The sequence below is a fragment of the Misgurnus anguillicaudatus genome, chromosome 25 (assembly GCF_027580225.2).
Source record: "Misgurnus anguillicaudatus chromosome 25, ASM2758022v2, whole genome shotgun sequence".
NCBI classification, from domain to species: domain Eukaryota; kingdom Metazoa; phylum Chordata; class Actinopteri; order Cypriniformes; family Cobitidae; genus Misgurnus; species Misgurnus anguillicaudatus.
Window position 1 is genome coordinate 10,322,578 of NC_073361.2, and position 27,232 is coordinate 10,349,809.

The 27,232-nt window shown below is 35.8% G+C and overlaps 3 protein-coding genes across 6 annotated transcripts in view; 2 read left to right on the plus strand and 1 right to left on the minus strand.

The window, feature by feature from the left end:
- Nucleotides 1-448: 448 nt before the first annotated feature.
- On the minus strand, nt 449-12,853 carry LOC129426312 (coagulation factor XIII A chain). 2 transcript variants are annotated; one of them, XM_073863708.1, is made up of 15 exons: nt 12,675-12,853; nt 11,817-11,972; nt 11,431-11,613; nt 9,829-10,080; nt 7,995-8,113; nt 7,788-7,895; nt 6,857-7,034; nt 6,452-6,590; nt 5,681-5,784; nt 3,188-3,276; nt 2,928-3,081; nt 2,122-2,400; nt 1,747-1,907; nt 1,515-1,651; nt 449-937 (listed from the first exon to the last, which is right to left on the minus strand). In XM_073863708.1, the coding sequence occupies exons 1-15, from the start codon at nt 12,808-12,810 to the stop codon at nt 763-765; spliced, it is 2,370 nt and encodes a 789-aa protein (XP_073719809.1). In that variant the 5' UTR covers nt 12,811-12,853; the 3' UTR covers nt 449-762. The 2 variants fall into 2 exon arrangements, with proteins under 2 accessions (XP_073719809.1, XP_055038539.2); XM_055182564.2 differs by having other exon boundaries at nt 11,817-11,983; nt 12,675-12,851.
- Nucleotides 12,854-18,013: 5,160 nt separating this feature from the next.
- ly86 (lymphocyte antigen 86) lies at nt 18,014-19,626 on the plus strand. The gene is made up of 5 exons (XM_055182484.2): nt 18,014-18,239; nt 18,387-18,473; nt 18,565-18,693; nt 19,111-19,163; nt 19,274-19,626. Exons 1-5 carry the CDS (start codon nt 18,098-18,100, stop codon nt 19,355-19,357), a joined length of 495 nt encoding a protein of 164 aa, XP_055038459.2. The 5' UTR covers nt 18,014-18,097; the 3' UTR covers nt 19,358-19,626.
- Nucleotides 19,627-23,458: 3,832 nt separating this feature from the next.
- rreb1a (ras responsive element binding protein 1a) overlaps nt 23,459-27,232 on the plus strand; it is a 52,580-nt gene continuing 48,806 nt past the window's right edge. For 2 of the 3 annotated variants that reach the window (XM_055181607.2, XM_055181606.2), the window contains exon 1: nt 23,459-23,738. Coding sequence is in view for 1 of the 3 variants with exons in the window: in XM_055181606.2 (XP_055037581.2) it covers nt 23,699-23,738 (40 nt within the window). In the remaining 2 variants the exon portion in view is untranslated. Of the gene's footprint in view, nt 23,739-24,023; nt 24,218-27,232 lie in introns of those variants that run through there. The other variant, XM_055181608.2, reaches the window with a different exon arrangement.

Consider the following 27,232-nt stretch of genomic DNA (forward strand, 5'->3'; position numbering starts at 1 on the left):
TTTATTTCTTCTTTTTTATTATTTCACATACAAACAGTTTATCTGTATACATCTATACGCATATATATACATATAACAATAGTAAGTTAATATTTAGCTAAACATGCTGTAACACTGTTATGATATTGTTATATACAATAAAAATTGGGGGATGCGACATTTTAAAGGCTTTTCAAACGTACACAAAATCCAATACCATACTATAACATCAATAATTTATTCTGACTTCTCCTTACTAACAGTAACTATCATTCTAGCATTCTTATTTAAATAAAACATTAATTCTATTATTCCTGATATCTCCAATAGACATGAGCTGATCTATGAATATTTTTTGATTATAGTGTTTAATATTGAATTTTGATTACGAAAAAGTGACGGCATGTTTGCTATCAGTATATTTCCAGTATAAATACATTTTCTGTATAAATAAGTCAATCAGTCAGAATGAGTTCTGCTTGATGTTTATTAGTAGTTTGCATTAAACAGTCCATTGCATTATAGCACAAAAAAAACAATATATTGTGATTACTATGACAGTATGTTAATCGACAGATTACCTGAGCCCCCAATTACCTCCACACCCATCTCCCAAACAAAAAATCATGTATAGATCATCACTCAATTTCAGACATTTAAAATTTGTTCATTATTTTTAGAAGGTCATAAAGAAATGTAAATATAAATTGTAATTTAATTTTTTTTATTATCTTTCATAAAATCAGTAAGCAAAGTAAAATAACAAAAAATGTGTTAATATTCTCATTTGCTGCTTCCCATGTTTTCTTTCTCTTGTTTGTCCAGTACTTTGATTTCGATCTTATTGGTGACCTGCCTCAGTGTGTTGCAATCCAGACATGCCATCAGTGTTTTCTTCCCAGAAGCCTTGGGGATGATGGACTCTTTATATTTTATTGTGCCACCAGGAAAAATCTGCCTGTAAGTGAAAACACACACAGGCATATATTGTAAGAAAAAATACAATATGAAGATAGCGACTTTGATCAATCTAATGGCATTAATGCAGAGAGAGGACAAAATGTATGTAACCGTGAATGTATAGGTGTTTGTGCATTTGTGTATGCTGCTTGTTTGTCAAACTCCTACCGAGCCTCTAAGGTGACATTGGAGTAAAAAAAATCTAAAGTTTAGTTTCATGTGCTCATGTGAAACTTTTGCGTGCTCACGTGAAACTTTCGCGTGCTCACATGAAAACGGGACATGGAGAAAAAATTGTGAAAAAAAGTGAAACTATCACGTGCTCACGTGAAACTTTCATGTGCAGAATTTTTTAAAAAAATATTAAGTTTCGCGTGCGCACATGAAACTTTCGCTTTCGGGTGCGCACGGGATAGTTTCGCGTGCGCACGCGATAGTTTCACTTTTTTTCACAATTTTTTCTCCATGTCCCCCTAGGGGCTCCATAAACTCCTACTATGTTATGTGCTTTAAGATTTTGATTTATTCTTTTGTGTTTATTTTACTTGCTGGTGTGTAACATTTAAATATTTCACCTGTATTTTTTCATCTTGGTCTGTATCAGATCAGGTCCATCAAGGCGGAGCTGCACATTTTCCAGCGTGTAATTAAAAGGATTTAGGAATTCCACAGTTATCATGAGATCTTTGCCAACCTGGGGAGTTCCAGTCACCTGTAGATAACGGCATAAAGACGTGCCTTTTAAACTTTACTGTCACATCGTGGATCTACACAGCTGCAAATGTTTCAACAACTGGGGAAGTATACCCGCAAAGTCAGGTCAGGAGGGAGAAGGGTGACAACTTTCATTTTGGAAAGAGACACGTCCTTATCATCAATTTGCCCATACACAACAAACATCAGATTGGATTGTTCCACCAGGTAGGGCATGTACTCCATAGCTCGGACATCTATTTTTAGCGTCTCAGCTGTAAATTAATCATTTAACAGAAACTTTTATTTATTTAAAGAAACCAAGAAATGTGGGTGCATTTAATGATACTAAGACATTTTATAATCGCCCTATGGATCAACGGTCAGTGTTCTGATAACTTTTTACAGTTTTAATTTAATTTAAATAACATTTTATACTGGAAAATATTTCACGCTTGTGCAATATTATGCTTATTCAAAAAGTCTTACTCTGTAACGACTCCACGGTTACATCTCCATTTTCAAACTTGAAAAAAGAGCTGATGACACCTGTGTAATACACCACACAGCCAGTAAGGGTGGTATGGATGGTGCATTTTTTGGTGGTCTCGTTCTTTACGTTCATAGTCAGCTTGAGGTTATCACCCATTTTGACGACATCGGCCTGGAGCTCAATAGCCAGACCAGATGCAGCTGGGGCCAAGTTATTCCTAGTAGGAACACCACGACTTTCTGCCATCTCCATGGCCTCCCTCTCCTTCAGAGTTCCTAGAATCAGGAATGTTGAAGGGAAAATAATGGGAAAAAATCATTAAAACAGCAGGAATGTGTAAATCTTTACAAAAGACTTTTAACAATTTAAATTACTTAAAGGGGATATTTCACAAGACTTTTTAAAAATGTAAAATAAATCTTTGGTGTCCCCAGAGTATGTATGTGAAGTTTTAGCTCAAAATATCATATAGATAATTTATTATAACATGTAAAATTGACACTTTGTAGTGCCATTTTGGGTGTGCCTTTAAATTACTGTAGTTGATCTCTGCACTAAATGGCAGTGCCTTCTGACATCACAAGGGGAGCCAAATTTCAATAAGCTATTTTTTCACATGCTTGAAGAGAATGGTTTACCAAAACTAAGTTACTGGGTTGATCTTTTCACATTTTCTAGATTAATAGAAGCACTGGGGACCCAATTATAGCACTTAAACATGAAAAAAGTCAAATTTGCATGATATGTCTACTTTAAAAGAAATTCAAGTTAAAGTTTGAATTGTTAATGTGTCTAAACTTACCCTCTGGATACTTATAGTTAGAAGTGATATCCTCATATTCACTGCTATTCAGCTTTTTGGTCAAAACGAGTTTTCCCACATACGTAGGGTCCACATGGATGACCTTCCTTTTTCCATACTTATCAGACTGATAGTAGATCATATCGCTGTTTAGCTAAACACACACATTTTCCCATGTTAATCATGCAAACCCAATAAACGAGATTTTATCTATTCAAAGATAAAGTAAATATAGCCACTATAAGTGTTGTGTTATTTACCTCGGCAAAGACGAATCTTGCATCGAACTGGTAGCTGATTTCTCCCTCTCTTATAGCATTGACAGATGTCGGGCCACATCGATAGAGACCTCAGTGAGAGATACCAAATAACCGTCATTCTTTCCATTTAGCGTAACAGGAAGCATGTATACATTTTTATATGGTCTGTCAAAAGACTAATCGTGATTAATCGCATACACAAACTATTTTTTATGTTTGTACTGTGTAGTCATTATGTTTAAATAAATATGCAAACATTCATGCATATATATGCTAAATGCTAAAGCCAGTCCTAGGCCTTACTTAAATTAAGACTTTTAAGCATCTTTAATAAACATGCTTACAAAAAAGACGTTACATGTGTGTATTTTGAGACAAATCAATGGCACAGGAATATTTTAAGATCAGTCAATGCAAGTTAATTTTAGTTCAGACAGCTCAAACATGTGTTTTAGTCTAAGGCTAGGCTTTAGCACTAAGGGCCAGATTTACAAACAGCTTGCGCTAGCGCAAACCATAATTTTGGTGTTAAAGGGCGAATGTGTGACGTCCCATCTTGTTGACGTTCAAAGTGTTGTCAAACAAAACAGTGCGTAGTTACCTCCTCCCCTCCCTTCCGTGCTTTCTGAAAGAGTCATGAATGCGCCCAATCCCCACTCCCAAATCCTTCTTGTCGTTTATTGGCTGGAAAACGTTGTTATGTTTCGTGGTGGTAGGTTTGACCACTTTGTTTTTGTTGCAGTTTGCGAAGCCTGGGCTGTCTACAAAGACTGCGTTTTTTACAGTGTGTTCAGAGGACAGGCAGCTAGCAGATAGTGAGGAGATGTTTACTGTATGGAACTAAAAATTTGTTATGGCCTAAAACGCGTGAATTCGTTTAGAGCACCTTTAAATAACGACTGTCGGGATTTACTAAGGACGCACAGTGGAAAATTAGCGCTGAAAAGTTGTAGTCTAGAACAGCAGAGCTACAACAGAGAATGTACTTCTTAAAGAAATTATTGATTTTTAATGTCAATAATAGAATACTGTTGATGTTTTATGAAGCTTTTTTTGAAAGTATTGTGTCATTCTGTGTGATCTGCTGGTATGGTAACGCCTCTGAGGCCCAGAAAAGATTATTGGGGAAGGTGGTAGTTACTGCAAGTAAATTATTAGGAATAAAGTTAGAGAGTATAGATAGTATATATAAAGGAAGAGTGTTAAATAAGGCAATTGTCATTGTGAATGATAAGAGGCACCCTCTATCCGATTCTTTTAAACTGCTACCATCAGGTCGACGATATTGTGTTCCCAAATGCTCAAAAAACAGGTTTAAATTCTCTTTTATACCCCAAGCAATTAAGTTTTTAAATTCCTCTCCTCCTAGTGGAAGTTGATAAATAGTCCCCAGACTACATGCTATAATTAGGTTTTTACTATTTATTATTAATCTTTATTTTTTTTATATATGTGTATGTGTGCGTATACATGTATATCTGTACATACGTATGCAAATGTGAAAATCGACAAATGTCTGAGTGAGTGTTTCGCTGCAACCCAAATTTCCCTACGGGGATAAATAAATACTGAACTGAACTGAACTGAACTAGTCTAGTTATTTTTCAACTGACCTTATTGCATATGGATTTCTAGGAGCTTCCCTTTCAGACGCAAAATTTATGGGAGGATATTTAAATAATTCAAGCAACGTGATTTACTAATGTTTGTGCGCGTGTTATGTCTAGTATTTGTGCCATTATTTAACAGCAAAAAAGCATGTCTTAAAACTACATTGCGCTTGAAATGGCTGTAATTATTGCTATGAAAAAGAAGCTTTTGTTTTAACACGTAACAGTTTATTGCAACATGATCTGATGAAAAGTCGTGTTATAGTAAAAATTTTTATTATAATTTATTCGTGTCCATGGCACAACATTCATCTTTTTTTCGTGCCTAGAGCAAATGTGTATCAATAGTTTTTCGTGTGTGGCACGACTTTCTTTTTCATGTCATTATATGTATTGTTTTCTCATTTTTTCCTATTTTTAAATCATTGTTTAAATATAGCATTTTCCAAGTCGTATTATTTTTTATTCACCGAAGTAGCTAAAATTGACTCATTAGGAGAAGTCACACAATACCAGACGTTCAAAGCTTCCTGTAAACCTTAATTTTTTGTCCTCCAGTTCTATTCAGTGTACTTTATGGCTTTGTTAGCTGAAATTAGACCCCCCAAATTTTCCGCAGTGATTTCCGTGCTGCTAAACTCAAGATCAGCCCTGCTTATTTGCGACCCTGAACTAATTTGCGCTGCTCTTAGTAGATTGCATTGGTCATTATGGAAATCAGCTGTTGTGCCCGAGTTATTTAATTTGTGCGTTTTTAGTAAATAACCTGCAGATATTACAACTCCCATCAACACTTTTTTGCAATTGTGCTATCGGGGTAATTTGCCCCGTTTAGTAAATCTGGCCCTTAGTCTGTGAATTCACTTGAAATATAGGATCATACCATCACTGGTCTCCTGAGGGGTGGAGTCAATCACCTGCCAGCCAGAGTATTGTGAGGGCAAATCAAGTCTCTTCATGTACACCTCATTCCAGCAGTGATAGTTCCTGTAGAAACACAGCATCATTGTCTGTAAAGTAACACTAAGAATAAAAGAGTCAAGCCCAGCCGTTAGGTTAAATTAAATCCCACGAGTAACCCACCCAATGGTGGGAAATAACCCACCATTTTTACTGTGGGTTTTCACCAAACGTAAAGCATGCAATCGCATCGCATTACCCGCTCTAGATTACTCGCGGGATTTAACTTCATGTCATGCAAATTTTTTGCTCGAGTTGAATATTTTCAACTTGGGCGAAGACGCGTTTGAGGCAAATAGGGCATGTTTTCACGGCAAACGCGCCGGCCATATCACATCATTCGCATCGCCCCACGCAAGGACGCGTCTGATCGCATCTTTGCATTGACTTTGTATGTAATCTACTCGCGCAAATCGTTGAACTCACATCTGGTGTAAACCCACAGTTAGACTGTACAACAAGACAAAGAACCTTTTATGAACTTTAAGAGTTCACTTTCGAGGGGCGCAAATTCAAAATATGTGTTCAGAGTGTCATGTGTTGCTCGTCATGTCAAAATATATGGGTATCACACGTCATGTTAAAATACGTGCCTGCTGCACATGCATCTAAGAGGTTTATGTCTCTTTTATCTTTTTACATACATGTTTTGACGAGCTTCGCATCGTGTACAGCTTTGTTAATGGACTCTTACCACACTGAATCTGTTGTCTTCCTTTTGTCCACTCTACCAGCTTCGTCCAGCACAATGTCTGTCATCAAGTTGCCTGTGTTGTCATGAGCTGAGCAGTAGTTGGTGATGACCCTCACTGGTATCCCAAGACAGCGCACAACTGGTTGAACAGGTATTATATATTATTAACTAACAAACACCAAGCTGTTGACATACTGCCACTTTGCATTTAAATCTGGTTGTAACTCCTAAGCTTTACGGCAGGGGTCTCCAACCATTTTGTGAGCAAGGGCTACAACAATGGATAAAACGATCTGAAGGCCTACTTTTTGATATTTATACTAAAAACATTTTTGTTTTACTTGTTGATTTTATTCTAGAATGTGCTTTGGCGGCCACCTCACAAACTGTAATGGCCATACTCACATGTGTTCAGGACACCGGCGAACACCCAACACTGGCCGTAGCAAACAGGGGTGCCACCTGTTTTTGCGTATTTCAGCAGGATTTCAGGACTTCCAGTCCAGGCAGTGGGTGCTGTGCCACCTGAGTAATCACTACTCCAGTTACCAACCAGAACACCATTATCATCCTGAGCATTTATCTGAAAATATCCCACCAGGTAGCCAAAATTAACACCATGTATTATATGTGTTGTTCATGTAATGTTATAAAATGGTTAGTTTCAATTCTCGCTTCTAATTGGTCAATAACTGTGTTTAAGTAAGGAATAATTGATGACAGGCTGTTGAATTATAAGTAAATAATGCACACCCAAAGTGACTATGTGGCACGACGTGAAACGGAGTGCCTTTACATTGTAGGTGTGCATTATTTTCAAATAATTCATAGGACCAGGGTCAATTATTGAGCTTATACCACGGTTACTACAAACATTGCTCTGGTGCCTATTTTTAAGACATGTCCAAGGTTAGGTGTGAAAAATAAGTCATATTTGTCGACCACATAGGTCATTGAGGTTTATTATTTCAGGTTCTATTTCAGAAAAGCAACCATTACATTTTAAGGTAAGAAATAAACTAAGATTGTATATCTTATGTTTTTAACGGAAATATGAGAACCTTGATGACGTGTGCGGTCGACAAATACAACTTCCGGAAGAGGCCCTCGAAATCCTTGCCAGGACGCATCCAGGAAGAATAAGTTATGACTACTGCACCCAATTATTCTGTGCATAACTGTGCAGCATTCTATTACTGTTCAGAGTCATTCAGGGACCGGGTTGAATAAAGGACTTTAGTGATGTTCCAATCTTATGAGCTATAAGGGCAATCGAAACTTTGTAGATTATTTTGTGGGAGATGATGCACAAGTATGTGTCAATTTCAAATCATACCAAAGCTGCAGCCTGCCGGGCTACTTGAGTGCCGTTTCCACGGAATACCAGCGGCACTTTACCAACATCCATAACTAGAAGGCATGCATCCAAAACTCCTTGTTCAAACTACAAAAATCACATAAAACATTTGAGTTATACGAGCAGTAAACATTTGAACTATTTGACTATTTGATCTTTATTGAATGCACTTAGAAATCTACCGACCTGCCCATAGTTCCATGAACGGGACGTCACATTGTCATGGTCTCCATTATAAATGATCCCAACATCATTCAAAACATACTCCTGCCTGTCTTCATCTTTCTCCATGTACACCTGATCCGCTGTGTAGTGTCACAAAAGCATGAATACATCATCTGCAAGAAAATTATTCTCCTATGCTAAACTCAAGAAGCATATCAAACGCTGTCATGTTGATTTATGTTAAAGCACTTTTTAAAAATATGCTCATTTTCCAGCTCCCCTAGAGTTAAACATTTGATTTTTACAGTTTTGGAATCCATTCAGCTGGCGCTAACACTTTTAGCATAGCTTAGCACAATCCATTCAATCTCATTAGACCATTAGCATCACGCTCAAAAATAACCAAAGAGTTTCGATATTACGCAGCAGCTGAAAATAGTCCTCTTAGTAACTTTCAATAGCAGAGGACTATTTTCGGTCGCTGCGTGATATCACTACGCCTGCTGCAACCATGTTACAACTAGTGATGTTAGGTTCTTGAACAAATCGTTCTTTTGAGCCGGTTCTCAGGAAGTAACCGGTCGAGCCGGTTCGCAAATCGAACTAAATCGAACTTTAGTTTTAGGCATAGGTTCCGGGTTGATGACGCAGGACGCACAGCCGAAATAGCACGTCGGACTCATAGAACCGAACGAAGTTTGTCGATGATTGCCGAGGCGAGGATTGCCGACGATTCTCATGAATGAGTTGCTGACACTGCGTGTGAATCACCAAGGATTTGAACGAGCCTGATTCGCGAAGTTTTTTGTTTTATTAGTTTCTTGATATGCTTGTTTTATTGGTCGTGATACGATTTATTTTGCATGCAAATCATATTGTAGTTGTTTAAGGAAGACCAATGAGTTTAACACACAAGTTTATTTATTATTTATACTTACACACATCCGCAATAGTGCATCAGTGTCAGGAATCTTATTCAAGTTGTAGGCTTGTCAAAACTGGTCAGTTATATCTGGCATTTAATATTTATTGATTATTTACGATCCGCGATTTAAACTGTGACCACAAACATTACTAACTTGTGAATGCAATGCAATAAATCACCTATGCCTTCACAAAAGCAACTGTTTATTTAAATGTTTTAATGTGTTGACACAAACGATTTTATTTGAATGTTTCATGATACAATAAATGCGTATAGTCATTTCTTGATGACGTCAGGAACCGGTGAATCGGCTTTTTGAACCGGTTCAATGAGCCGAACTGTCCGAAAAGAGCCGGTTTGCAAAAATGAATCGGACTTTGCATCACTAGTTACAACTGCAAAGTCCTGATTATTACGCCGGAAAGAGAGTTTAGTAATATCTGCCTGGAAAATCGCAACTTTCAATTTTCTGTTGGTCTTAGTACACAATGTAAATACAGAAGAGTCAAGTTTTAAATAGGAAATATATCGAAACTCTTTGGTTATTTTTTAGCGCAATGCTAATGGTCTAATAAGATTCAATGGATTATGCTAAGCTATGCTAAAAGTGGTAGCGCCAGACCAGGAGATCAGCTGAATGAATTCCAAAACAGTAAAAATCAAATGTTTAACTCTTCGGGAGCTGGAAAATTAGTATATTTTTTTAAAAAGTGAAGTGTCCCTTTAAATCAAGATTGTTGCCAACCACATTTGTGCCTTAAAGGGATAGTTCGCCCAAGAATGAAAATTCTGTCATCATTTTCTTATTCTCAACCTGTATGAATTTTTTTTCTGATGAACACAAAAGAAGATATTTTGATAAAATGATGACAGAATTTTCATTTTTGTGTGAACTATCCCTTTAATTATGCAATACAAAGTGTTATATACCAGGATCCCAAGGATTAAACAGCACGTAAACATCAGTGTCAGGATTCCTTTGGGTGCGCTGTTTTCCCATATCACTCACTACAACCACGAAAGTGCGAAAACGGCCCACGATACAGCTGGAGTCCGGCGTGATGCCCACTGCCACCTCGTTGTCGTGTGTGTTCACCACACGACACTTCCAGCTGCCATCACGTTTCTCTTTTCCGATGGACACGATGTTGTAGGTGCCCTTGTTTACATCAGGTGTGGTACCTGTAAAATAGGAACAGATATTTGCATTTTGGTGAACTAAATGTAAGTTGATTATTTATTTTGATTCATCCATATTAAGCAACAATGGTAAGTTTACAAAGATCTGAGGTTGAATGTAATCAGGGTTTTTATTAAAAATAAATGCTGAAATTTGAATGTAATAACATTAACCCTATAGGTTTCACAAATAATGCTTAAAGGGGCCATGGCACAAGATTTTTTTAAGATGTCAAATAAATCTTTGGTGTCCCCAGAGTACCTATGTGAAGTTTTAGCTCGAAATACCATATAGATAATTTATTATAACATGTTAAAATTGACACTTTGTAGGTGTGAGCAAAAATGTACCGTTTTGGGTGTGTCCTTTAAAATGCAAATGAGCGGATGAAATTCAAACCTTGATCACAATGATGGTGGTTTGTTGCAATTAAAACTCAATTTATTCCAACGTTTTTCGCTTTTAAAAAACATACTATATTGTGGCTAATTCAGGTACAAAATTGCTCTCATATTTAGTTTTTATACTGCTCTTTTTGTATTTAATTTAAACTGGTTCTTACTTCACTTTTAATAATGTTGGTCTGTATTTCTTTTTTTCGTTTCTCTCTTTTTTTCTTCTTTTTTAACTAAAAGCCCCTCTAGGGACAAGTGTTGTAAACTAGCTTCGGCTAAAAACACTATGATACATACATCAAATGACTGTTTACAGTGTATTTATGTCTCTTCTTTGTATCTGTCCCTACTAAAATAAACATAAATAAATAATAATTGTGCTTTTCTCTGCACTAAATGGCAGTGCTGTGGTTGGATAGTGCAGATTAAGGGGTGGTATTATTATAATAAGAGCTCCTTATGACATCATAAGGGGAGCCATATTTTAACGACCTATTTTTTTCACATGCTTGTAGAGAATGGTTTACTGGGTTGATCTTTTTCACATTTTCTAGGTTGATAGAAGCACTGGGGACCCAATTATAGCACTTAAACATGGAAAGAGTCAGATTTTCATGCCATGGCCCCTTTAAGGCTAGATTAAGACTGACAATAACGCATACAGATCTTAAAATTTTTTTTTTTTTAATTATTTTATATTTATATAATTATTTGTTTATGTGAAGCTGCTTTGGTACAATTAACAATTGTGGGAAGCCCAATATAAATCAAATTAAACTAAATTGAATTAAAACATGCTATAGTGGGTGAAGCATCAAATTGCTGATGTTTCGTCTGTGTTTTTTGTTGTTGATGTAGATCTAAAAATAAACAGCTATGCCGTTTTGATGGATTGAATTGTGTCGTACACATCAGTGGAAGTCAGTTTAGGAAAAACATTAAAGGACAACCGCTCACCAATGAGAAACTCCACCTGCACGTTGTCCTGATGTTCTTTGAAGGGGCGGTTAAATTTGATGACGATGGTGAATTCCTGATTCCTGCGTACGATGAGGTTGGAGTTCTTGTATTTGTTCGTGTTGTGGTCTTTCTTGTTCTCAGTCGCATGCATGTCAACGCTCACCACTGACAGACCAGCAGCTTGTGTTAAAAGAGAAAGAAAACTCAATGGGATGAAATATTCATAACTGTTTTAATCCCTGAATTAAAATGGGTGAATACACTCTTAACAATGAAGGTGCTAGATGATGCCATAGAAAAAGAAGTTTTAACAGAACCAAACATGTTTTTTTTTTTATTGCGAATAACCTTTGGTTGCAACTTTATTTTTTAACAGTCATTACCTTCACCTGGGGTTCCTCTTGCCACCAAACCATCGATACGTTCAGTTGCAGGAGGGTTACACTCAACAGAGTTTGATTTGTCAATAGGAATCCGGCCACCTTGGGGACCTGAGTAGGAGCACGGGTCATCGAAAAACATGATGAACCCAAGTTGATCTAACAGTAATCTGGAGGACAAATCAGATGTTAATGTTAGAAAAATAAAGGGAGATTTTGTTAATACTATGTTTACATTTAGCACACATGTTTGATATCATATTATATGGTGTGGTTTGTTTTTTATTCTTAACACCATTCCAGCATCTATGGCTATATTTATGGCCAGAACCGATTAATCCATACACAAGCTGATCCACACTAGTTATCCATACACAGGTTGGGAAGTGGGCAATTTGGCATTTCCAAATCACCATGTTTTTGGCCTGTGAAAGGTACTGGAGTAAACCCACACTGACACACTAAGAAAATATAAACTACACCTGACCAAGCCGGGGCTTGAATCGGGTACCTTCTTGCTATGAATTAACAGTGCTACCCACAGATTTTTATAATAGAAAGACTGTTATGCAATGTAACATTAGGCTATTTTAAGAAATCAAACGTTCACCACAAACTGAGAAGCAATGATGAAATATCATACTCGACTTTGCAATACAATATCAGAGGTAGACAGCACACATTGTCACATAACAACAATAACTAACATGTAATTGTGTTATTATATATACAGTTTACCTTTCAAGACAAAAATAATGGAAATTTGCAAGTAGATATTGTTTCAAATTTAGTAAGGCTAAAGAAATATTAACAAAACAATAAATAAATACTGTTTTGATGCATTAAGAGTATTTTACTCACAGTCTTTGTTGAAGAGTTGATGGGTCTGCTGTGGATGCTCCAGGCAGATATGTTCATGAAGACCTCCATACAAATTAATATAGTGTCTGAACTTCCTCATCCTATGAGGATAAACACCTCCATGGAACCAAAACATCTAATGCTGAGTCAAGATGATCCCAAGGTCAAGTCAGACTGACATATACAGTACAAAGATGGATTGCACGCCTGTGACATTTCTAATTCTTGATGTCAACATATTACTGAAAGTTGTACGGTGAAATAAAAAAAAAACAAGATTTTTTTCATAATTAATATGCAACCCTTGAGCTATATAAAATTGTACGTTTTTTTTTTTCATTAAAATTAAAACAGGAATGTTCCTCTTTAATGGCATAAAGAGAACTGTTTGCTCGGTCTGTTTGCTAAAGAAGTGTAAAATAAAAACTAAAATAAAAATGTATGTGGCAATTTTGGGAACACTTACTATATACCATATAGAGGCGGTTTCTCGGTCAGGGTTTATCCTAGTCCCAAACTAAAATGCATGTTTTGCTGCCTTCATTTCAAAACACCTTGCACTGACAAATTTTAACATATATCAGTACCATTGTTTTGTCTCAAGATTCACATCAGTATTATTTTTTGTAAGGTTTGTTTGTAAAAACTACTAAAATGTTCTAATATAACTAAGGTCTAGTCCTGGATTAATCTAAACCCTGTCTGGGAAACCGCCCCATAAAGTCTATTGAGATGACAATATCTCTTTATTCTATGGGATTTTTTATTAAAATTGTATGTAAGTCAATAATTTGTTATATCTAAAGCTTAAATAACCTTTAGAAAGTGATTTAGACAAAAACAGCCTAGTGTGCGGGGGGGGGGGGGGGTAATGATGGGACAGTTTCCTGGACAGGGTTTAGATTAATCCAGGACTAGGCTTTAGTTATACTTTATACACTGTAAAACCTAAAAGTTAGCACAACTATGACCATTTAAGTGAACCGGTTGCATTAGTTTTAAAACGCATACATTTGAGTACTCTGAACTCAAACAAATTGAGTCATATGCAGTTATGCACTTATATTTAAGTTCACACTACTTAAATATAAGTGCATAATTGCACATGACTCAAGTTTACAGTACTTAAATTTATGTGTAAGTTAACTGTTAGGTTTTACAGTGTATATAACTAATTTAATTACTTTTTACAGATATACCTTTAAAAAAACAATACTGGTGTGCGTCTTGAGGCAAAACAATGGCACTGATATATGTAAAAATATGTCAATACAAGGCAGCTCAAACACGCAATTTAGTCTAGGACTATAAACCCTGTCCAGGAAACCGCCCCAAAATGTTTATATGGATACATACATGCCATTAAAGGTTTGAAAAGCAGTGCTTATCTAAAACCACAGTGAGTTTATACAGAAATGGAGTTACCAGAACTCATATAATATTCAATTCAATTTTATTTATATAGCGTTTTTCACAATTGGTAATTGTTTCAAAGCAGCTTTACATTAATCGAAGCAGTGAAAAGCACAGAAAATCGACAGATAGCATAACATAATACAGATAGCATAAGCAGCTAAATTTGCAGCGGCTATGAATCAACATTAAGCAAACGTATTACTAATCTAACGTATAGAAGAAGGTGCTAAGTTCGCCAATGAAGGCTGCCTCCCCGGGTTGAAAAACCCCCTAGGAAAAAAAATATATGTATGTGTTTACAATACCATTGACAGATTGACAGCTGGCCCGCCCAATCAGAAATGTAAAAAATACTACTCTGTATAGTTAGACATGTATACTACTTTATGTGGTGTAATTTATCTATTGCATGTTATGTTAATAACAGTAAAATTATAAGTAAGCCTGATAACTATTTAAAAACTATTAAAGCAGTTGAATGTTGCGTTATAATGAAATATTCCAAAGCAGCTTTCAGCCATGATCACTTTTGAGAACTTTTTTTGCAAGCAAGTAGAAAACGTATTTTGAATAACAACACGTTATAAATATGTGCTGCGCGCTTTCCTCTCAATAACATAAACACACAACAAATATGACAGCGGGGTAAAAAATAGAAAGAAAACATCTGATCATAGTGATGTTGTTTGAAATAGCGATATAGCAGCACTATAAAGTCACGCCACGTTTATTGCTACACTTTATACAATCTAGCCTATTGCTTTTACGCAACAAACAGCCTATCATAACAACCTATAAGCCTACTGTGTAATTGAGACATTAAGAAATGCATTAAAGCAGAAAGACGTGTAGGCTGCGGAAATATAGTGGGTTCACTTCAATCCACACCACAGACGTTCTTGGTTTGCTTCCTATTTATTAAATCGAGGCAATTGTTTGATCAAACATTGATTAATATTAAGATACAATTTATACAAAACGAAATTCACTTTAAAGAGAGTCTTTCTACAAAACAAACCTCGCAAAATCGCTTGCCCGACGTCCATTACGGGCTATGGCGAATTCCTGTCGGGCTAAAAAAAATGATGCGCCTTGGCCGTCGGGCGGAGGAAAAAATATTGTAATGTGTTTGCATTCTCTCAGATTTAGTTAGGTAATTATGTTGTATGTAATTCGGCGTCATCTTGTTAGCCATAACTATCCTCACTAACAAGTGAAACTGCCAGGAAATGAAGTGAAAGCATTAAATCCATTAATCCTTTTCGTTCACGTCTGATATGCGCGCTCCTCGGCTCCGCTCTTCACGAGTAGGCTTGCTCTTGTGCTCATCAAAAAGTATATTAAATGTTTATTTATTTGTCATTTCGTTTAACCCCAGAGTCTAACATTATTCTAGCAATTCCCTTTTTCTTTCTTTATTTAGTAAGTTAACTTAAATATGTGAGAACGAAAATATATTTTTTAGTGATTTGCATGAAGAGAATATGATGTTAGAAGCTTCATTTTAAGCATTTAGTAGCCGTATTTATTTAAACACTTTAATAGGTTATTTAAAAAAGTATAAGGTTTTTTTGGGATCATTTATTTTTCCTGTCACTGTGTGCAGGTTCTTTTTTGTAGGCTATGAGAGCCCAATATTTTTTTTTACCAAAAAGGCTTAATAAATGTCAAATTGCATTACAATTTAAAGTATCAATAATGTCAAAAATGTGACGTGCAGTTCGGGTGTGTGTGTATGCTGTTTAAATTAGTGTTCTGAGGTTTTGACGAATTTTATAGACTTGTTATAGTTTCTTATTCAAAAGTGACACCCATAGATTCAGGCCCACCCGGACTTAATCCATGCCCACCCATATGTCACGTTCTGTATCCGCCACTGCCTGTATCACGAAATTATTTACCTGTTGTCATGTAAATTTGTGACACAGTTTTCCACCTTTTTGTGAACATGTCACGCATTTCTTTTTACGTGTCATGTATTTGTTACTCAACAGTTTTGTCCTATTTTCAAACCATTGATACTTCGGTTTAGGGTTCGGTTTGGTGTTTGCATTAGGATGTTACTTTAAGTATTGGTTTATACCTTTTATTCATGATTTATTTTTTTATATTTTATGATTTTTAAACCATTGTCACCTGGCATTAGGGTTAGAGTTGGGTTTGGGTAAGGATGTCATTTTATGTAAATCTAACCCTAAACCGAAGCAACAATTGTAAGAAAATAGGACAAAACAGTTAAGCAACAATAGTTACGCAACACATAAACAGAAATGCGTGACATGTTCATGCAAAAAGACGGAAAACCGTGTCAGTGTCACCCAAAAGACGAACAAATTTACGTGACTATAGGTACGTAATTTCGTGATACTGGGTTGTGATACAATTTCGTGATACTGTGTACGTAATTTTTTGGGCCGTGTGTGATGGTATTGTGAGACTATATTAAAACACATACATATTATATGAGTTCTAGTAACTAAATTTCCGTAAAAACTCACTGTGGTTTTAGATAAGCACTGTTTTTCAAACCTTTAATGGCATGTATCCATATCTAGTATTGGTTTATACCTTTTATTCATGATTTATTTTTTTATATTTTATGATTTTTAAACCATTGTCACCTGGCATTAGGGTTAGAGTTGGGTTTGGGTAAGGATGTCATTTTATGTAAATCTAACCCTTAACCGAAGCAACAATTGTAAGAAAATAGGACAAAACAGTTAAGCAACAATAGTTAAGCAACACATAAACAGAAATGCGTGACATGTTCATGCAAAAAGACGGAAAACCGTGTCAGTGTCACCCATAAGACGAACAAATTTTACGTGACTACGTAATTTCGTGATACTGGGTTGTGAAAAACATAAACAGCTAGGAAGATTTTTTGTTGAATCTATGAACTTAAGGGGGCGGTTTCCCGGACAGAGATTAGACTAGTCCTATCCTAAAATAAATGTAAGAGCTGTCCAAACTGAAAACAACTTGCACTGACATATCTTAAAATACATCCGTGCCCTTTGTTTTGCCTCAAAATACACACAAGTAATGTTTTTAGTAAGGCGTGTTTGTTAAAACTAGTTATATTTCATAATTAAACTAATGCCTAGTCCTGGCTTAAAGGTGGTGTGCATGATCTCTGAAAGCCAGTGTTGACATTTGAATCACCTAAACAAACACGCCCCTACTTCAATAGAATCTGGAACTTCTTTTGATAGACCCGCCCCACACATACGCAACCCAGGCAACGATGTCTGTTAGTAGACACGCCCCTTATTGGCTACAAGTCTGTTTTGGTACTCGGCCTGAATCCCTTTTGTTTTTCAAAAATCATGCACCTCGCCTTTAAACTAATCCCTGTCTGGGAAATCACCCCTATATGTAACTTAATTTTCTCTCCAATGCGCCATCTAATGGTAAGATTGTGAATTGCAACCAATGGCTCAGTCTAATCACCTCTTCCTTTTGAAATTGAAAATCAATTGTAGTGACAAAACACACTCTATAGAGCAGTTTGTCCATCGCTACTGTAAAAACGTAACAGTACAAAATGGCGACTCCCATCTTAATGAACCCGCGATGTACAGTATAAAAACGTCTCATTCTAAAGGTAATAAAAACAATACAGTTCATTATTTAAGGTCTTTATACACCATTGATAATATAGTTATGTAGATTATATTGCAATTCTATCAAGACATTCTTTTAAAAATTACACAATGCACCTTTAAAAGGCCCTTTGAGAAACCAAAAATGGTTTCTTTATGCTTTTTCAGATGAGTGAGTTTCACAGCGCTGTACTGTAAACCGTTTGAACTCAAATGTATCATAAAGATAACGTGCCCTGTTAGATGCCTCTAAAGGCATGTCAATAAACTATTGTTAGTAATTAAAGGGAAGTAAAACTTGTGTCATGATGATGTGTTTGACCTCAGTGAGAAGTTGTTTTGTCACCTCGTTCCCATGTTTCGATTTCTGTTCATGAGAAGCTGGACGGACTCGTAAAGACTATGGCGACATGTTTGTGCAGTAACACTTTAGTTCTGGTTCTATTCATTATTTCGGTGCATTGGGTTTACTGTCAGGATGTCCAGTGGCCTCTTCACACAGTGTGCAACTCAGATACACTTACAGTGTCCTACAGGAGCTGTGGTGAGAAACATCTTAACTTTGTTAAAAATGCATAACTGTAAATCTTTGTATTTCTTTATATATATATTTCTATTGTTTGCTTATATCAAATAATGTTAATTCAAACAACCTATGTGTTGTTTTAATAATCCTACATCATTCTCTTAGACATTTTGCAGGATGTGGGCTTCACTTTCCTCCCTTGCCCTAACAAATTAACAGATCCGGCAAATTTGAGATTGGCTTTATTACTGAGTGAGTTTTTATATATTTTTCATTAACATGACTAATATTTCAGATGAATGTAAATAATGCATGAGGAAGTAACTCTGTGTGTTCTCTACAGGACAGCCCATCGATGAGTTGTACCTATCAGCTGTGCTGTTGCTGGGGGGCATAGAAGTCTTCAGAAGGAACGAAGCCCTCTGTCCTCCTCATTTTCCCCGTTTCACATTTTGTGGAAGCAGGAGAGGAGGTGAGGGTTAAAAAGACCTTCTGCTGAGATTTGAAAATCAATAAGTGTCATTTCAAAATGTTTAATATGTTTAATCCAACACTGTAAAGAATATACATTTGGCATAACTTTAGCATTTTAAGTGCTATAGCTGAGTTATGGTCATGTCAAAGTATATATATATATATATATATATATATATGACAAAAAGAATACAATGTTATACTTATTATGAGTAATTTCATGATTGTTTTTTATTATATATATATATATATATATATATATATATATATATATATATATATATATATATATATATATATATATATATATATATATATATATATATATATATATATATATATATATATGACAAAAAGAATACAATGTTATACTTATTATGAGTAATTTCATGATTGTTTTTTATTATTTCTTCAGAACTGATCACCATCGATTCAAAATTGAATTCAATAACAGAGCTTCCTCTTAATGTTTGCTTTAAACTTATAATATTTTCATTTACACAGTTATGCTTTAAGTTAATGTTACTATTAATATAAAATGGCTTTATTGCATAATGTGTCATTTCTTTTGGTCACAGGGTGACTTTACATTTCGGGTGACTGTAGTAAATCAAGATAATTTTCAGATTGCCTGTGTGAATGCAACTCTCAGCATCATGTGACGTCATAAGATTGGAGGACCTGTTGTTAAACAGATGAGAACACGACCCCTTTTTTCTTTGAATTAAAAATTTAAGCATATTTTGTCAAATCTGTTGAGTAAATAATAAATCTGTTTTGCATTGTTAACCACTTTGTGGACAGTTTTGAAACAACTTTAACATAAAGATAATTTAGATAATATGGATATGTCATATAACTTGGTTAGGATTGGACAATATTTGGTCGAGATGCAATTATTTGAAAATCTGGAGTGTGGTGGTGCAAAAAATAAAAATTAAATATTGAGAAAATTGCCTAAAGTTGTCCAAATTAAGTCCTTAGCAACACATATTACTTTTTTATTTTTTAAATTACCAAATATCTTAATCTCAATATACCAATGATTTTTGGCATAAAATAAAATCGATAATTCTGACCAATGTACAATGTACTGTTGGGTATTGTCACAAATACAATATACCCGTGCTACTTGACTGGTTTTGTGAGTCACATATTATAATACCAATATCTATCAAGGGTTTTAAAAGAGCAAACAGGTTATTTAAATTTTATGAATAGCCCTAGGTTCTGGACAAAATAATAGTTTTTCATTGTGCTAGATAACTATTAAATAATTGCTATTATATTTAGAATTGCTAAACAGACCAATTTTAATTAAATAATAATAAAAAAGAAATAATGATAACATTTCAATATATTAATTCCACAAAATAATGTTTAAGAATCAGTGTAAAAATAGCAATCATCATTGTATAAAATGTATAATAAATACAATATTCCATAATACATAAATAAATAAAATTATTGCCTAAACATATATATGGAATAGTGCAGGATGTTTACATTATTATGATACATATGACTAAGCAAAGTCTAAAAGGCTGTGAATTGTGCATTAAAATTGTTCATTTGAGTTATATGTTGAGACAATATGTTAACGCCTTAAGGGGCGGTTTCCCGGACAGGGATTAGCTTAATCCAGGACTAGGCCTTAGTTTAATTAGGAAAAATATCTAGTTTTGACAAATATGCCTTACTTAAAAACATTACCTGTGTGCATTTTGAGGTAAAACAAAGGGCCCTGATGTATTTTAAGATATGTCAGTGCAAACTGTTTTTAGTTTGGACAGCTCTTAAAAATGTTTTAGTCTAGGACTAGTCTAATCCCTGTCCGGGAAACCACCCCTAGATGCTTTTAGAAACATGCAAAAATTGTATTCGCAGGCTTTTATCTTAATGTGTCTCCATACAGGAAAAATCCTATGGAATAAACACATTGACCAGCGCCGATCTGCTCTTCACCAATAGATGGAGCCATTCACTTTTCCCATCACTGTAACTCTGTCCTGTTTCCTCTTTTCAGACAGACACATCCTCACACCATTGATGAGAATCAAAGATGACATTTATCATTTTAATATCCTCAAATTAAAAGATATACATCATTGATTGAATTTTATTTGTAAAGTGTTAATGTGTAGAAACAATTCAATAATATTTTCAGAAATATCAACATCAGTTTAATTTGTAAAGAACACAAGCAACATTTTTATCATATTAACAGATAATATACCATCCATATGAATTGATTAGAGCTGATAATCTAGACATACAGACCTAACATGAAATATTAGAAAGGTAAATCTAGTTAAAGTTGTCTTCTCATATCCTCTGCTTCCTTCTTTAACCTAAATACATTGACTTCATTTTAAAAAGACCAAAACATTCATCACACAAACCTCAGACGAGTGTTGCAATACAAGCTGGGTATTACATGTTTGTATTTTCTGTGATTTAGTGAGTAAATTGTTCACTTAATTGTTTACATACGTAATATATATATATATATATATATATATATATATATATATATATATATATATATATATATATATATATATATATATATATATATATATATATATATATATATATATATATATAAAATCCCAAGCTTGAGATTGTTTCGCAATGAAGAAGAACAGTAGATGCTTGAGTGGTTGGTTGATTCATAAACATTATATATTTTTGTCAGTGCTGTGTTGATTATCATTATAGGTAATAAACCAATACTGGATATAACTTGTTTGTGCCCAAGTAGATAACCAAGTACGGCAACATCAAGGGATATACTAGACAAACATGGTTTTACAGTCATCTGTCACCAAGTAAAACCAGTTTTTTTACTTCTCGCACCACTATCTTTGAAGAACCCGTACCATCTGTTATAAATGCAATGCATTAGCATTTGATTATTTTTGATGTGCGGTGCATGCTTGATGTTGAGAATGTATAAGAAGATGCAGAGAAGAAATGCTTAGAAGTTTTACTATGTTTACAAGTGATCTTACTCAATATGCAATCATATAATATTTGTTGTTTTGTCAACTTTTTAAATATACTTAATTCGTCTCCAAACTAGAAGCAGCCATCTGCTGGCCAGAAGAAACAACTACCTGATGATTAAGTTTTTCAAACAACAAAAATGATCAATTAGGGATTCCTTTTGATTAATTGACAAACTTTTGTACATAACATGTTGCATCTGATGAGATGGTTTTGCATCTCTGTAAAGTGTAAAGTTAGTTGGTTGGTGTCTGTGGTGCTCTGAGGTATTCTTTCAGCCTTGTTCACAGAGGATAAAGGAAACCTTTTGTTGCCGTGAAAGGTTGTTCCTTAGCAACAGGGTTGCATTTGGAAGCCTTGGTAACGGTCAATAAATAACATCACTCTCAAGTTTCGGCTAGTTTGAAGATGGAGGTCTCACTACATCTTGTCTTACTTTGCCGGCTGCATTCACTCAGAGGATCATGGGCCATCTCGACATTTTAAACTAGCTGTGCTGCTAGTTTACATACAGGTTGATATGTTTTTAGGTTAATGATAATCAAACAAACTTTTAAATCACTTTAAATGTTAATGTACACTTTGCAAAAACTTGCTGCTTGGATGTGAGCAGCCAACCATCTTGAATACTTTGGGAGGAAATCATAAACTACTCAAACAAGTTATTCATTGACCCATATCATGCCTGACCAGACCCAGTCTACCCTTCAAGATTCTGCTAGGAGAACCCACACCACATGTGTTAGGGCCTACATCAAAAACTTTAGCTGGAGATAAATGCATAAAACTATCAATTTTTATTTAGCAACTTCTTTACATATGGATGTAAGACTATAAATTAAGTTCTGCCGTTGCTTTTCATTTTATATATCTAAAGCTAACTTAAAATTGATCAGAATTTTAAAATGAACTCTATGTGTCATTTACGAATGATAGAGTCGTCTGTAGTCAATCAATTATATTATCCAGTATCACAATGGAGTGAGATGGTTGGTTGAAAGTGTAATGGGGGCAGGTTTGGCCTGTCTGTCTAATCAGTCTGTGTGCTGCAGGAGGGGGAGGATGGGGAGGGTCTCATATCCTGCTATCAGTACAAGTAGGAATTTGCAGCTTTAACCACCAACAACAGACAAAACGCTACATATGATAAAACATGTAAAAGTAATGCATCTCTCAAAGTACCGTAGTTCAACGCCTACCTTAAAAGTTTACTAAAAGTTTCCAGATTTTTTGAGGGGACCTGTTGCACGCTGACCAAACTTTTACTCATTTTATATTTTTATGGTTGTACTTTATTTTTACTTTTTAAATCTCTTTTATCATTCTTTTGTAACACTTAAAGTTAACATCTCATTTGGTTTATATATTTGTTCCTGTTGTTTAACCCTCATGTGCGGTTTGGGGCATTTTTATGCAAAAAAAAAAAAACTTTTGTATCAGATTGATACATCATTACTTATGAGAAGTTTTACTTTTGATACTTTTTGGCTACTTTATGATAAAAAAGAGGATAAATTATTTAATACCATCCGTCAATAGGCATAGATTGGGTTAGGGTACCATATTAAAAGGATGTGAGGGGAAAATAAGAGGTTAATTTTTTTGTGTTTTTTGCACAGAGTAACTTTTGTCTGTGGGATGCTTGTCTTAACTGCAGCTTCAGTAACACGCGTCCCCTTGGAGACTGGAGTATAAGCAACACGTGATACTCCGCCTTACTTATCAGCTTTAGAGAGAGAGAGAGAGAGAGAGAGAGAGAGAGAGAGAGAGAGAGAGAGAGACGCAGTGGGAGGAAAACGAAATAAGCGTTTTCCTCTCCTCCCTAAAGCATCTCGGCGTGGGGGGAATTGGGAGAGTGGGGACACTCAAAGGCAAAGTTGACGAACTTTGCTCATCTTTTTATAAACGCCATTTTGATTCCTGTCCGGAACAACTTTTGCAGCTTCTTTTTCTTTTTTCTTACTCTCTCTCCTCAGTTCATCATCACCATCATCATGTCTCGGCGTAAGCAACCCAACCCCAACAAAGTCAAACGTAAGTAACTCAGCTCTTCTAAAACACTTTCTTGGCCTGCCGTTTCTATGTTTTGTGTTTATTTGATGTCTTTTATTTGGGTTTGTGTTGGGAGTCAGTTGGAAAGTTAATGCGGAGCAACAGGAGACTTTTCTTCCCAACTTCAGCTTCCTCGTTGCGCGAGACCTGATGCTCACGCGCACAGCCCAAACCTGCCTCAAACAACAGCGTTTCGTGTCTCGTCGTTTTTCTGATACGGCGACGTTTAACTTTAAAGTTAATCTTTGGTAACTTTTTCAAACACCATATGGAAGTTGTTGCGTGTGGTGATGGGGTTCAAAGTCTGTTGCTGTTAGCTAGCGGTAGCTAACGCGCTGTTGCTGCTGCTGTCGCGCGGAGCATCACACGCTCATCTCGCGTGCACTTTGATCGCCTCGGCTCGAGGCGCTTCTGCCACGTTTCCATATAGCTATCGATTAAATAAATCCTCGTTTTTAAAGGTAAACTATTTGGTATAGTTGCGCTGTTTTGGTTTGTGTTTGCTTGGTGTACTCCGAAAACAACCTGTTGCATCACAAAGTTTGTTTATCTATTTCGGGATGGCCTAAATTCGGAGATTAGACCGTTCAGGTGGTGCCTGAGGTAAATGAAGTTTGAAAAACGGTCTGCTGGGTTTGTTGTCAGAATTTTGTGTTTTTTAAAACATTTCTTTATAACAGTCGTATGTGAATCGTCAAGGTGAACGTGTTTGACGTGTTCATGTGTGATGTTAAGAAAGTTTTGTGCAAGTTTTTCTCAAGTTTTCTTCGAGCGAACTGAAGGAATGGATGAGTCTGTCTCTCGGGAGACAGCAGCCGAGCTCGCGCTGGTTAGATAATGGTTGCTAGGCATTTTTGTTCCGTCTCTTTTCCGCCCCTCCTCGGTGAGGCAGAAACTTTAGGAGGCAGAAGGTAAACGTGGCAAATCCACTCGCCAACATCACCGACGTTGTTTTTTAATGTGCTTTTAGGAACTTTTTACATCTTTGTGTTAAACTCACGCGATAAAATACGCAGTTGTGAGCGATCGTTGGGGGTTGTGGCAAATGAGGATGTCGCGTTGCCTCTTTTTTTTTTTTTGAGGTAGGGAGGAGAGGACGGATCCGGATGAGCAGTTCACATTCCATTACGAAATTCAACACTGTAGACGAGCAGGGCCTCGAGCTGCTGCTGCACTATCACTACACAGACATCATGGCTTCTCTCATCTCTAAATATAAGATCTTACGTGTCCATAAATAAAAGCCCCACGTGATCTGTCTTTAGTTTCATTGTAAAGATGATGTTATGCAAGTTCTTGGAGACATATTGTTTTAATGACAGGGCCTATTGATATCAAAGTTTCAGTCATGTTTTGTATGACCATGTGTTTGAGGCCTTGTAGCCAGTATTAAAGGATCAGCTTGATGATGTTGTGGCTAAAGGAGGAGGATGTTTCCATTAAGTTTTGGTTTGTTTCCCTTTTGGCTAAAACTAAGGAAAAAGTTAGGAAATGTTTTATGTTTTTGTTGTTTTTAATAGAATTAAGTTAATAGAATTTGTTAAGTACAAGTTGCTGTTTAGCGATGTCTGCTGACAAACTACCGAATAATAGCCGGTTTCAGTACGAGCTTAACTAATGGTTCATGAAGTGTCTAGTGTTTTCAACAAACATACACACGATGTAGTAAATGAGATCCCCGAGGAAAATGGGAAAGGATGTTGAACAGTCAGGAAGTGTTTTACATTTATTATGCTGGTTAGTCTACCTCATGCATGTTGCCATATTTTGTTACTAGCAAAATGTTTTTTATATAGTGTTGTGTGAAATGCATTAATGGATATTGCTTTTTTTCATTGAAATATTGTTCAATTTGCATTCTCAATGATCTACTGTCAAGTCATGGCATTTTTATCTAAGGATAATTAAAAGGATCTTCCTCCCTTGAGTCTATGAAAGCGTCCTGGGTATTGCTATTATATCTAAATTCATTATAGCAATTCCCAAGATGCCTTCTGTACAGGAGCCAAACTCTTTAACCATTTTACAACTCACAAAATATAACCTGGTAAATTGTTGTATTTTTATCAAGATTTAAATCAAGTAAAATTGATTTTAAATAGTTTACGGCCCACGTCTCCATATTTGTATAGTTTTTGGTATCTTTGATAATGCTTCAACATTGTCACATGGTATGGTAGTCTAATTTTGTGGTCTTGCAATTACGTAATAAAGAAGGTCCTGTTATCCTGATGGAGAGGGACCTGCTTTTGGCCTAGAAGTTTGACTGGCTGGCTCTTTGGCTCACGGGCTATATTTATCCTGCCTTTTTTAGATAAGATTATATTCCATCCCTCCGTGTGGCGTGGAACGGAGGCAGGGAAAAATTTTGATGGCGTGAGAGATGGAGGAAAATGAGCTCCAATGTGCATTTGGAGGTGACACACTTTAAGCTGTATTGTTGTATACACGCTAGATTAAGCAGTTGCTAGCAATTGGGTGAACCTGTTTTAGGATTTGTTTTGTTGGGATAAGCACGCAAATAAACTGGTGTTTTAGTCCGACGAAGGGTTCATTTTAGAATAGACTTGCATACACATGCTTGTTTCGATGTAGGTGCCTACAAGAATAGTTTTGGGCGCTGACACTTCAGCCCTGGCTATATTTGTGGTTGTCTCGGTTGAAGTCCATCTCTGCCTATACTTTGTTAATGCAGTGAGAAGAATGCAGACATTTCATGAATGCTGTCTCATTATAGTTCAGCAGTCTAGATGTGTCATATATGGGATTGAGGGCCTAACAACAAACCATGGTCTTGTCATGGTCTACACAAGCAGCATTTATCTTTACTTGTGAAAACATGTTTAGTTCTGCAAAACCCAGCAGCAAAAAAGGTATATTTCAAAACAACATGATAATGTACTGGTCCAATGACTTGACCAATACACTTTTGCTAAAAAAGCATCATTATTACTGTTTCTATTGCTTAGGATGAAAGGTTTAGACTAAAATACTATAGACATAATTGGTACCTCAGATTATGGACCTGGTGGATAATTCAGTTGGTGTAAAAATCCCAAGGAGTTACAATGAGGGAAAGACTATTAAAGTCATGAATATCATAGAGACTTGAAGTGGTTTCTGTTGACTTGCGCTAGGAACCAACCATCAAGAAGAACCTTGCATCAAGGTGGTGAGTGTTGTACCAACACTAATGCTCTTTATTAAAATGATGCATTGCATATTGCCTTCTTTCTTTATGCTGTTGTAGTTGTTTGCTGTTGTCGAATAGTCAGTAACTATAGGATTGTGTGGCAAAACCTTTTAATCAGAGCACTGACCCAATCATCTGGTGTGTTAAGCAGTCATCAGGCTAATGGGCCATCATGGGCCTTTTGACGAATAGCTAAAAAAACATCTGAAGCTCTGTTGCGGTTGCCTGCCTTATCACCTCTCCCCGCTTCTCCCCCGAGTTGCTTCAACCAGCAAATAAAGTT

What these genes read in the sequence shown, in the direction of transcription:
- LOC129426312 (XM_073863708.1), bottom strand. Translation starts at nt 12,810, where the DNA reads ATGTTTTGGTTCCATGGAGGTGTTTATCCTCATAGGATGAGGAAGTTC. An exon ending in CCCGGCAGGCTGCAGCTTTG is followed by an intron (nt 7,035 to 7,787) that starts GTATGATTTGAA and finishes GGATATTTTCAG; the next exon opens with ATAAATGCTCAGGATGATAA. An exon ending in CTCCTGACCTGACTTTGCGG is followed by an intron (nt 1,652 to 1,746) that starts GTATACTTCCCC and finishes CGTTATCTACAG; the next exon opens with GTGACTGGAACTCCCCAGGT.
- ly86 (XM_055182484.2), top strand. Translation starts at nt 18,098, where the DNA reads ATGGCGACATGTTTGTGCAGTAACACTTTAGTTCTGGTTCTATTCATT. An exon ending in TTGTGGAAGCAGGAGAGGAG is followed by an intron (nt 18,694 to 19,110) that starts GTGAGGGTTAAA and finishes TTATTTCTTCAG; the next exon opens with AACTGATCACCATCGATTCA. An exon ending in TAACAGAGCTTCCTCTTAAT is followed by an intron (nt 19,164 to 19,273) that starts GTTTGCTTTAAA and finishes TTTTGGTCACAG; the next exon opens with GGTGACTTTACATTTCGGGT.